Source organism: Emydura macquarii, unplaced genomic scaffold, assembly GCF_026122565.2.
Source record: "Emydura macquarii macquarii isolate MOO-44397 ecotype Brisbane River unplaced genomic scaffold, CSIRO-AGI_Emac_v2 contig_3486, whole genome shotgun sequence".
Taxonomy (NCBI): Eukaryota; Metazoa; Chordata; order Testudines; family Chelidae; genus Emydura; species Emydura macquarii.
Window position 1 is genome coordinate 1 of NW_027133623.1, and position 12534 is coordinate 12534.

At 39.5% G+C, this 12534-nt stretch overlaps 1 protein-coding gene across 1 annotated transcript; it reads right to left on the bottom strand.

The window, feature by feature from the left end:
- Positions 1 to 32: 32 nt before the first annotated feature.
- On the bottom strand, positions 33 to 4717 carry LOC137144812 (germ cell-less protein-like 1). The gene is made up of 4 exons (XM_067535297.1): positions 4647 to 4717; positions 2928 to 3073; positions 2607 to 2694; positions 33 to 1070 (listed from the first exon to the last, which is right to left on the bottom strand). Exons 1-4 carry the CDS (start codon positions 4680 to 4682, stop codon positions 942 to 944), a joined length of 399 nt encoding a protein of 132 aa, XP_067391398.1. The 5' UTR covers positions 4683 to 4717; the 3' UTR covers positions 33 to 941.
- Positions 4718 to 12534: the final 7817 nt, after the last annotated feature.

The window sequence follows — 12534 nt, forward strand, 5'->3', positions numbered from 1 at the left end:
TCACAAGTTCCTGAGCTTAAGTGGGATACAGATTCCCAATGAAAAGTTAAAACAAAAATTTAAAGGAAGCCAAAATGTTAAAAAAAACCTGATATTTGGTATACACAAATACATTAGGAGTCAACTGAACCCTTGCTGAAAATTGTGGCTATGTCAATAGAAAGACTCATGTTCTCAATACATTAACAAAATGCATTTCTGAATGAACTGGTCTGAAATTTTCAGACTTGTCTTCCTGTTGGACTAAAAAAATGGGGAACAGAAGATAAAATATTTTCCACAAAGTTAAAAATATGGCCAAAGATCAAGAAAAACAAATATACATAGGACATGTGGAAGGCTTAAAAACTGAAATGGGTCAGAAAAACTGTACAACAGTTAAATAACTATAATGAAAATTAAAGGGAAAATTTAGCCCTGATGTGAGGGCCACTGGAGTCAGCGGAATTTGGATCTCACTATTTACAGTTCTGTTACAGAGCACAATCCAGTGATTAGCAATGGAAAATTTTTCCACCCAAATCTTAAGTAATCAGGAATTTTACAAACAGGTTAGTAACATTTCATTCACACATTCACTTTTATCCGTTAGCCCCAGATCTCCCCACCCCTCACCCCCTTCCTAATCTAAACAAAAACAAACAAACAAACTTGCAACAAATTTCATAGAAACTTGGAATGGCTGTTCTCTGGTAATGTAGAACAGAAAATACAAGTGAACAAATTTATGGTATAACTAGTTTTAGCCTATGTGGTTTCAGATCTATTTTTCAGATATGCATAGGAGTATATTGAGGATAAAGAGTAGCCATATATATTTATCTGCTACCATGTAAGGCCTTTTTTTTTTATTTGTCATAGCTCTGTGCATCAGCAGGGCATTTAAGTTAAAGCAGGCATACAGTTGTGAAAGTGCTATTGTGTTCCACTGAACAGGACTCTCAGTTTTCTGGGTTATCTAGCAATCCGTCACTCTCAGGTTTCTTCTCTGGTGATGTATATAAGAAGTTACAGCAGATGTACAGAGGAAAGATCAGAAGTCTGCTATCCAAGTTCATTACTACTTGTTCCTGTAAAGAAAATATGAAGGAACACTTTCAGATAAGTTTAGAGCAATAATTCACAGTGTTGAACAAAAATAAAGTGTGGTATAAATGACTGCACATAATTAGAAGTGCTAGAATGGATTCAAATGAAACTGCGAAAGACCAGAATTTCCATCTAACTGTTACCTACAAAAAGTAAAATGGAAATCTTCATCACGGAACTTAAGTTATTTTATAAATTCACATCACCGGGTATGACGAAAAAATCAATACATTAAGCCAAGATTATATAATAATTCACTTTCTAGCCTTCTCTACACACTACCAGCCACCTTAAAATGAAATGTTTTATTATACCTTGACTGCCAAGACATTCTCCACCCTGCCAAACCTCTCCCTGTTTCACTCCCTCAATCCCCTTAAACCAAGGATGAGGATCAGCTAGTGCAGCAGGTGGCCAAACCACCTCTACCCAGCAAAGAGCTGTTCCTGGGCAATTTCCTACCATTTAGTGGTTGAAGCAGACTAGATAATCCAGCCCATTATATATGAATTATTGAATTACTCATATATATATATATATATATATATATATATATATATTATATATATATATATATGAATTATATATGAGAGGGGCTAAAGTTTCTTGGTAGTGGAATTAGTCAAAACCATTTTGGCTGTCACCCTCAGAATGAATTTGGACCCACTGAATTTGGAAATGTATCTATAGGAATATTTGAAATTTACAAAGAAACAAACCCTGTGTGCATCTGCCACACAGACATTGCCATTATCAGGAAATAAAGGAACGGATAGTAAAAATATATATATGAAACATGCTCCCTTGATTAGAATACAGACCCAAAAATGAAGATCTATGCGTTGTCTTTAAAAGAAAACAAACAAGTAGAAAGCAATGAATTCTAACCAGGGTCCACATGACAGTCATGGCCCAAATTCTGCAATTTATTCCTAACAGAAAGATGTCAAATTAGCCCTGAATTTGTCCTTTACACAGGTAGGCGCTAACAGACATCTATTTTCAATTCTCAGTAATATACTGGAACATGATTAAAAATACAAGATCTGCATACATTTGATATTTAATATTAAGCTACTTGCTACTATAATTGGAAAAACTGTGCCAATTGTAACTGCAAGTTTTGGTAACAACCTAATGTAATTTTTGGCTAGCTATGGAAAGACTCCTTCTTTCACTAGCTTGTTAAATCAAACTTGGTTGACTTCTCCAATGTTAAAATTCTGGTTAATAAACATTGTTAAGAATAGTAAGATAATGGAGTATATTTTCAGCAGTACCCTGAGAATTTCATTGTAGCCAGGAATAAAATCCAACTAAATATTCAGATTTAATTCTCCCATTTATGCTAGTGATATCAACTTTCATTTTGTGTGGCAGAAGCACTTCAAATTCCATGCTTGCAACTAAAAATTTAACTGAAGTTTTTTAAAAGAGCACTAATGATTTTCTCAACTTTTTTGATGCTTTGGACTATCCCCTCTCCCTATTACTAGGTTTAAAAAACACAAACATACCTGATCTTTCTCAAAGGTCAGGATCTGATATCCTGTGGTTCTACTGCAAATAAGTTTCCCACTGCTATCAAAAGAGGCCAGACGTAACCTAGAGATATAATGAAAAGTTAAATTACTTGATTTAGCCTCCTGTAACATTTTTCTGAGGCTAAAGGAAGAAGCTAGCTTCTCACAGGGAGACAGAAGCACACATTGTTATATTCCATATTTTGTGTCAGTGAAGATGTCATCTGTTAAACCAATTCAAGTAGGAAATCAGCTGAAATACTGGAATTAAATATAAAAATTTCAATGAGATATGAATTGTTGGCCATTCCTCACCTGAATGCTATGTTTCTCCGTGGTTGCAGACTGACTGAACCACTGCATGGCTGATTCAGTGTGTTTCGTTTGAAAATGATGTAACGATTTGTATACGTGACGAGCAGGTCAAAGCCAAAGTTAAACCCAGTCCATCGCCAGCAGTACTAAAAAACAGAGAAAACGTGTAAGACCTATTTAATTTCAGTGGGCTATCAAAATATGGCATTTTTTACTCTGAAGGATCCCAGGGCCCTTCATAGCTTTACAAACATACTAATTCCCAAAATCTGCATCTGAGCCACTATCCCAATGCCTGCATGGAATCCTACTGAAACAGTGGGCTCTGTATGGGTGCAAGCATCTACTTAGACAGATCTGATTTAAGAATCAGTGATTACTTCACCAAACACTGAAATGCAACCACTTCGGGGCGGGACACATCTAGCTAACATCACACAATGAAATTACAGAACTGTTTCTATGTATCTCATAGGAGCATTGCCAACTGAAACAGGAGATGCGTTTAGATAGAATAGTTACATAATTGCCCTACCTTGGAATTTGATCAGGCCACCAGCTCTAGTAGCCACTTAATTCTTACATAGAGCCATGGGATTATACACAATCAGGTTTCAATTTAAAACCATCTGTCCATAAAAGATTTTATAGTGCACCAATTGCCATAATATCTCTAAGTAGCATAACTCCAGAGCCCCCTGGACCATGGGTTAAATATACGCATGAAGTGATTACTTCAAACAACAGATCCTTCAGTTAAATGAATTTAGCGTGTAGTTGGGAAACAAGTCTTCACCTTTCTAATGTTCCCCTGTAAAGCCTGCTATGTAAGGATAGACACAACATACTTCCTGTATTAAGAACCAACCTTTAGATATTTACTATTAAATTATGTCGTCATCTTGAGTATTAATGAGTTCTATTGTAAAAAAAATGACTAAAATAGGCACTAGGGAGTTCCATATTTAATTTGTTGGTGATTTGCATAACAATATACTCTGTTTCTGGATGTAAATATATTTTTATCCAATTGCCAATCCTGAAAACTTAACCTGTCATCTAATAGGCAAGCTAAGTTCTTTGTTTGTCACGCCCCATCACCAATGAAGTTTTTGGAACCCAAATTACGCTAGACATCTAGTCAACCCTACTATCTTCAAATGATACTCTCAGCTACACCTGGATAGCCCCATCCTCTTCAAAAGCTTTGCTCAGGTGTAAATAATCAGAATCTAACAAACAATTCTGTACAAGAAAAAAAATACATACCACTATCTTTGAAGGTGTGCTGGTTCTGCAGAACAGTCACTTTTCAGAATACAACTACACTAAGATTTTACGGATGGTATTATGATTATATTTAAAATTATATTTAAAAACACATTTTCCATTAGTTTATAGAACTTATAGTTAAACATCTCAGAAGTTTAATAACTCAACTTCATTTTTTCCTCTAAAAATGCTCCACATTCAGACTCTGTTTTATAGCACTAGCATGATGACTTTAGTGATATTTTGCTAGCAACCATGTAAGCTGTCAAGTATTGTTATTCTTTCAATAAGAGGCTTTGTTTTATTTGTGGGAAAGTATCATTTCCATTATAATCTTGTTTTCGGTGTAGTTTCTGAAAAAAGCCACTAAAGACAAAGTTTCTGAAAATACGTAACACGTCTGATATAGCTTTGTTTTGTACAAATTAAGGCATGGTTTATACTTACATCACCATCCTTTGCAAGCTTCCTACCACACCTCATGCTGTTTCCTTCAAGTTCTTCTTTATTGATTTCTTGAGGCCTATGAATGTATGAAGTAGACCATTTTGAGAATGATTCTACAATTTCTTGTTTACTTGTAAAAAAGAAATATCAGTAACAGCAGCAAGAAAAAGCTCTGTGGAATTTCAGTACACGTCAGCTTCTAAGTCAGAATGCAAGTCAGTTTCTTATTGTATTTTGATCTGATCTGTCTTTTACTGAATATAACCCTTCTAGTTCCATTTTTTTGTCCGGCTCTGGCTTCTAGCTCAGCTCTGCTTCTGAATTATCAGTCTGAGGCGAAAACAGACTGAAAACCACTGGGGTTACATAGGATGCGGTTAATGGGGAGTAGGTATGTCCATAATAATGGATTGTCCCTCATTGAGTCAGTGATGTGGTGTAGATAGTCCTTTAATCTGTAAATTCCTTGCGGTGGCGCTCCAGCTTCTTCATCCCGGTACTGTCTGTGCCCGGTGATGTGTGAAAGGCCGGGGTCCTGTTTTCGAACGGGACCGTGGCATATGCCACCTGCCCACAAGGCGGGTATCAGACATGCTGCATTCAGTGCAATACACTGGATAGCCCCCACTCAGCTGCTGGACTTCTGCCTGCAGTATTTTTACTCTTGTAGGGTTTTTGTTTTTGTTTGTTTTCTGTTTGATTTATTTTTTCGGGGCAGTGGAGGTGATTGTTGGCCTAATCTTAGAGTATGTTTATTAGGTGTATCTGGCTCACATGTTCCCTCTCCACAATCCCTTGTAAAACTCCTCTGTTTGCTAGCTCCTCTGCTCACTTAGCAGCTGGTTTTTAACCCCCTGTTCTCCTTGAATTAGCCCCGCTCCCTTGCCAAGGGACTAGGGATCAAAGGATGGCAGTCAAGAGCCTTGTTAGGAAACTCTCAGCATTACCTATCAGGCCGCTAGGCGCACAGCCCCCCCCTCCAATAGACGGCACTATAAACTTCAATCAAGCAGGCACACAACACCAAACAAGCTAACAGACAAGGAACTCACCCCAAGGGCCACATAGTCACTCCTCCGTAACTTGGAGAGCTCCCATGCAAATCGCCCGTTTGCTGCTCCTAATTGCTAGCGCAATCGCAGATCTCCTGAGTCCCCATCCAGTGCGCTATCCATTAAATGACACTGCCTCATAGGAAGAGAGGGCCAGATTCTTAAAGAAGCAATGCCACTGGCTGCAACTGCTCTATCCAGCAATTCTCCGAGTGATCTGCTGAGTCAGAAGGGAATGGTTGTGACAAGCTGCTTCTCTCGTGAATGGGACTTCAGGGTCCGGAGGAAGAGACATTGACGAGCTGTTCAGTTGGTTGCCTGGGCTCTCAGGGAGAATCCAACTGTATCCATTTGCAGCATCTGCTTCAAAAAGACTCCGAGGCAAATATTTTATTCATCAGAGTTGGAGGTCTTCTATCTCTAGAGGGCAAGGGGTTGCTGATTTCTGTGCAACAAGCCTGAGGGGCTGGCTGCAGAGTTTCTGCTGGTGTTTGGGGCTCTGAGTCACGACTGCGTCATGGAGAGGTACATGAAGGGCAATGCAGACTAGTCAAAGGGAAGTTCGGACAATCTTATTCACCTCTTTCCAAACCCAGTAAAACTTTTAAACCTGTGATGTTCATCTCAGACTTGAATGTGATGGGCCTCACCGATTTACTTTTACATCATTCTGGCAGTGAAAAGAGGCATTACAGAAGGTGCAAATGCAATTTATTCTCACTGTAAGAATTTACACTGCCAGAGCTTTGCAAACTTTAATCAGTTTTGCAACCCTAGAGCGAGAGGAATCACAGTTCCCCCACTGTCATAACTACCTTCCCCGTTAGGCAGTGTGGTGTAACGGCTAGAGCACAGGACTGGGAACCAAGAGATCTGACTCTATTCCTGACACTGGCTGACAAAAGGCTGCTGTATAGCCCGGAGTACTGATAGTACTACAGGTCTGCTTCTGGGCCATTCCTTACGGTGGGGATGCTTACAATGACTTTATGCTATGGGTTGTGCTGGGGATACTCTTTCCTGGCCAGTTGCAGCTCATTAGCTGGCAGTGCCAAGGGACTGGATTGGGGACAGAATCTGTCTCTAAGATCTTTAAGGAAGTTCTGATCTGGATCAGAACTCATCAGCTGGGTCTCATAGAACCATAAAAACGTGGGACTGGAAGGACCTCGATAATCACCTCACTGAGGCAGGACAAAGTATTGTCTAGACCAGCCCTGACAAGTGTTCGTCCCACCTATTCTTAAAACCCCCCAATGACGGAGATTCCACAACCTCCCTAGGTAATTTGTTCCAGTGCTTACTTCTTACAGTTAGGAAGTTTTTCCTAGTGTCTAACCTAAGTCTCCCCTGCTGCAATTTAAGCCCATAACGTCTTGTCCTGTCTTCAGTGGATAAGGAGAACAATTAATCACCCTCTGAATAACAACCTTTTACGTACTTAAATACTTGTATAAGTAATTCTGAACTTGTTCTTTCCCTATTTTAACCTCAGATTCTACCCCGTTTACCCCGATGTTCACTATGATAGTCATCCGATCACTGCTAACTTTTTCGGTGAAAACGGAAACAAAAATGGCATTTAACAGTTAGGCCATTGCTGTGTTTTCTGTTGTTGTCTTTCCTTTCTCGTTGAGCAATGAGCCTACCCTGTCCTTGGTCTTCCTCTTGCTTCTCATGTATTTGTAAAATATATCCCATTGCCAAGGACGCAGACAACCTCTGTTGAAGGCCCAGCACAATTTGAGTTGCTAGACCACTGTGCTACAGGCCTAGCGTAGCTTGAGTTGCTTGCTTGGCTATTCTGACCCCTCTAGCATGACATCTTCCAGCCGGCAGAGATGACTAGGACTACTGCGTAACCTTGCGGATGTCTCAGTTTCTGCACGCCACGGCACATAACAAGACAAAATACACAACCTGTGTGCTTGGAGCTGCACATAGACAAGGGTGATGGGAACAACAAGTTATCCTTGAACATCTGGGGGTATGCTTCTTCATTGCCAAGGGGCATATTTTTACACCATCCCTCCTACCACCAGATGTTGTTTTGATGACCCCAATTATCATAGTGAGAATGGAATGTAGTTAAGGGTGAAAACCCAATGTAGGTAATTAGCATATATGATAATGAGTAGAGAGGTAATTAGGTGAAAGCTGTTTATGGAAGGGTATAAGAAGTCACTACTTAGACAACACCTGACTCAATGGGAGGTGCTGCCGGTCGGACCAGAGGATCCACTGACTCCCTAGGGGGGGCCCTGAAGAAAGCTGTTCCTGTATACAGCCTTCTGCGGGACTGCTTAGCTCTCCAGGCTCAGTGAGTATGATAGATTGTTGTTAAGTTTAGGTTTTGTATTCAACTAGTATATCTATAGAAAACCTTGCACATTAAACCTTATTGATCTGCAAATCGGGCGTACCGTGTCTCACTGCTATTCACACTGATCACTAAGCGTCCAATATCAACAGTATCCCCCAAATAATGTCAGAGTGGTCTTGATTCTTCTTTAACGTATTTGATAGCTGCATCAAGCATGGCCATGGTATAAGAGAACAAATTTTACATGACATTTGATTCTTCATAGTTTAGCTTTTCTTTCCACAGAGGACAGTGCCAGCATTCAGTTCTGATTCAGAGATATTATAATTAATAACAAAAAACCTTAGAAGGGATATTAAAGCCTAGTGCCCCAGGATTTAAATCAATCTCTAACTGTAAGAGATCAAATTGAGACGAATGCAGGAGGCAGATTATCTAACATCTCTAAATCACTTTACATGTCTCAGCTCAAACTTTTACCGCTAGAAGAGGAAACCAAAGAGAACTTCTTTTTTTCAGGCTCTGACCATCAATAGACATTGATCACTTAATGAAACCAATCTTTCAGCTTAAAATGGCCTTTGATTAAACTTTCACTTGGCAGCCTTTCAAATGACATATTTTATCATTATGATGAATATCCTAGCTCCATAAGAGTATTATAAAATTCAGATCTCAAAGAAAAACGTAACTATATAAGCAGTGAGTTGAAATGAGGAGGCAGAAATTTGATGGAGGCATTGAGAAAATATAGATTAAATGAGTCATATACACTTAGATGCTTTTGTGACACTTCAAATATCATAAGATCAAAAGCATACTTAACTAGAAATGGATGTAATAATCCCAGACAAATGTCTGAGTCTAGAGAATAAACCCTGTTTAAATCTAAGTGTTCTGCATTTGGTATATTAAATCTGATTGTTTATGTGAAGAGGCTATAGACTTTCCAGGATGCTATCACAATATATGGAACCATAGATCCTAAACAGGAAGAATTGATCATACTAAACAATGAACAAACTTCAGACAAAGAAATAGGATTCTACACAGATCATGTTCCAGCTTTCTCTTCCTTGTTTACCAATGACCATACTCTGTCTAGAATTCCATACAATTTGTAGAAATATCTAACGGATGAATATCATACTGCAAGTAAACATTATTCAAACGGGAGGTAAGCCAGTGGCAAAGGCAGAAAGGAGCAAGGGCCTGCATGCCCAAGAGCTTCTTGAAGAAGTAAAAGTATCATTAGGAATATGATCAACAGGAAGACATACCAGCAGATGAATTAGCTTCAGCACATTATTGAGGATCAGATGGATTAAAAATTTATTTTAAAAAAACTCAAAAAACCTGAGTGCTTCAGAAAAAAGAATGGACTCCATTGCGAGGGATGCCATCTGCGGTTCATCATCTACAGTTAACATCTACCCGGATGGCTCAAGAGGTTTTTTTCGGTAGTGGCTCACGCTTCTCAATTACTTTCAACAGGAATTGTTTTAGAATGGAATATATTGATTCCAGCCTGTGCATTTGCCAGTCAGGTCCAGCTATCTCTGGGCAACTGTGGTGGGTGTGAACCTGAGAAGAATCATTGCTTTGAAAGGGTTAACAAGGAAAAGTTTGGATGTTTACCTGAACTGGTATCACCCTTTCCAGTTCTCCCAGTTATCCGTGGGGGATAATTCAGGATGGTGCCTGGCACTCTCTTCCTCCTAACAATGACATGCAGCTATATCCAACACTTGCCTGGCAATCTTGGGTGCGAATCAATTCCCCCACATCCCTTCCTGACTCCAGAGCAGCCGTAGAACTTCTACAGAGCACCCAAGATGAGTTGCAGTACCAGACAGACTCCTCTTTTTGGGAGCATGTGGGTGGGATCACGTTATGAAGAAGAAGTGGGAAAACTCAGTTAACACATGGGACCTAAAATGCTTTTGGAATCAGTTGAAGATTTAGGCTAAAGGTTGAGTACAGTTCAAGATCTGGAGAGGAGCAGAGCCAGTTTTTTCACTGGAGCCAGTTCCCCGTATCCTAATCAGATACCAGAGCTGGTTTTATTATGCAGATATCTGCCAATTTCTATTTTTGTAATGTAAACAGAGACAGACCTTAAAAATAGCACTCCTGGCTTAGATACAGCAATACTGCCATAGGTCTGTTTTGTATACTGCGTAGTTAATGCACTAATTAGCAATTAACTTCCTGGAAAAAAAATCTGAGACCCCTAGGCAGTGGAAACCAAGGCCGGCTTTTGAATACCATTGTATTTCAAATTAAATTGCTCACATGGCTTTACTGTGAAACTTGATGCCAAGAGGCAGCTTCTCTATTTTCTCGTATTAATGTTTTTGTAACATCAGGGTGGATCCAAAGGAATGAGGTGAGATCACAGTGGATTTTTAGACAACCAACTCTGAATGCAGCCCGAGGTCTAAATACAGGAATGCCTCCCTGTCCTAGGGCTGGCCTCAAGCAGCACTAGCCCCCTCAAGAACACGTTTTCAATTCTACTTCCACCTGCAACCCAGTTAATAGGGATGGGGAACTCCATTACATCTTATGGTAACAACTCTTGTGCTACACGTAATCGGGTCCAGTCCCTGCCCCAAACAGTTTGCAATCCAAATAGAGAAGACGGACAAATGTTGGGGGCAGAAACTGAGGCAGAGAATTGAAGCGAGACTTGCCCAAGGTCCCTGAGCAGGTCAGTGGCAGAGCCAAGTCTCCGGACTCTAAATCAGGGACCCTATCCACTAGGTTTCTCCCAATGTACGTTTCTTTTCATACACATTCGTGAAAACTCATGTCTCTCCCGCATTAGGTCTTTAAAGAACATATTAACAGGGAAAGAGAACCCTCCCCCACACTCACACATAACCCTGCAGTAATAAAGAGGTTTACTGAAATAACACAATCTCTAACAACAGGTTTCAAGTCTTACACCTCGGGTAGTTTCTCCCTGCTGTGTGGAAAAATAATTAAGCACAGAAGACATTCTCTGACCGAAAGAATCCCTTATGACCTCAATTAGTGGGAGAAATTTCTCTCCTTCCATTAATCACAATTTCCTGGATGAACCCTTTCTTCAAGGTGGCAAATCAAACTTAAAATGTAGTTTTTAGATTTTTATCTGTGAATAATGAAAATAAAATACAGCTGATGCATACTAAAAAAAAATATTACAATCCAATGACTGAAGCGCTCACTGCAGTTTGCAGGTGGATAAGGATTCTATTTTTGCTTAGCCTATAAGCTCTTTGGGGCAGGAACTATCTCTTTGTTATATGTTTGTACAGAGCCCAACATAATGAGGTCTTGGCTCCTACAAATAAAATATTAATACTGTTTCCTTTCCTGTCTGTGTCTTTTTTCTCTACACAACATTAAGAATATGAAGAAACAACACAGACCCAGCCGGGTTCCCAATAATAGTATTTGCTAACCGTATATATAAAAGCAAATTTTAAGAAACTCGGAGAACTTGTAGAGAAGAAAATCTGAGGGATAAAGGAAGTCAGGGGAGTTGGACATTTCTCAAGGAGACAGTTTTAAAGGCACAACGACAAACTATCCCATTGTGAAGGAAAGATAGGAAGAATAGCAAGAGGGCAACTTGGCTCCAATCAGGTGCTCTTCAGTGACCTGAATCAAAAAGGAATCCTACAAAAAGCAGAAATATGGATGAAATTGCTAAGAAGAGTCCAAAAGAATAGCACAAACATGTAGGGACAAAATCAGAAAGACTAAGGCACAAAATAAGTTTCACCTTGTAAGGTACATAAAAGGCAATAAGAAGAGGTTATTGACATACATTAGAAGCAAGGGAAAGACGAGTGAAAGAGTAGGTATTCTACTTAGCAGAGAAGGAGACCTAATAACTGAGTACATGAAGAAGGATGAGGTGTTTAATACCTATTTTGCTTCAGTCTTCACTAAAAAGGAAGATAAAAATGAAACAGAAGCAGGGGAGGAGAGGAGAGAGCTGGCTTGGAAGTCAGCGTAGATAGGTCTTGTGAAAGCAATGCATTTTAGCAGACATTTGGTGTCTAGTTGTTTCCGGTACACAATAAGACAACATTGGCTCCAAGGTCACGGTAGTTTAGTGGCTGCTCTGTCCACCTCCGCAGTGGGTTCTGGTGAACTCTAGATTTTGCTGCTTCTACAAAGGCTGATTATAAAGCTCACAAATGCCAGAATGCTCTGGCTGTTTCATTGGTATAAAGCAGCATAGCTCCATTGTCTTCACCGGAGCTCCACTGAGGATCTAACCCCAATTTTTCAAGTACTCTATCAGCTGGGATTAGGTAGAATTTGGTTTTTTGCCACTATTTCTGCCTTTATCCTCCAGCCACCATCCAAAATTATTTACAGAAAATGATAATTTAGCGTGGTCTGTATTATACCAGAAACAGGTGAACTTCAGGAAAAAATCTAATACAAATAAATCAAAACTCATATTGATTTGCTTGTTTTCCACAAGTGTCTTTTTCACTCTATTAATGAG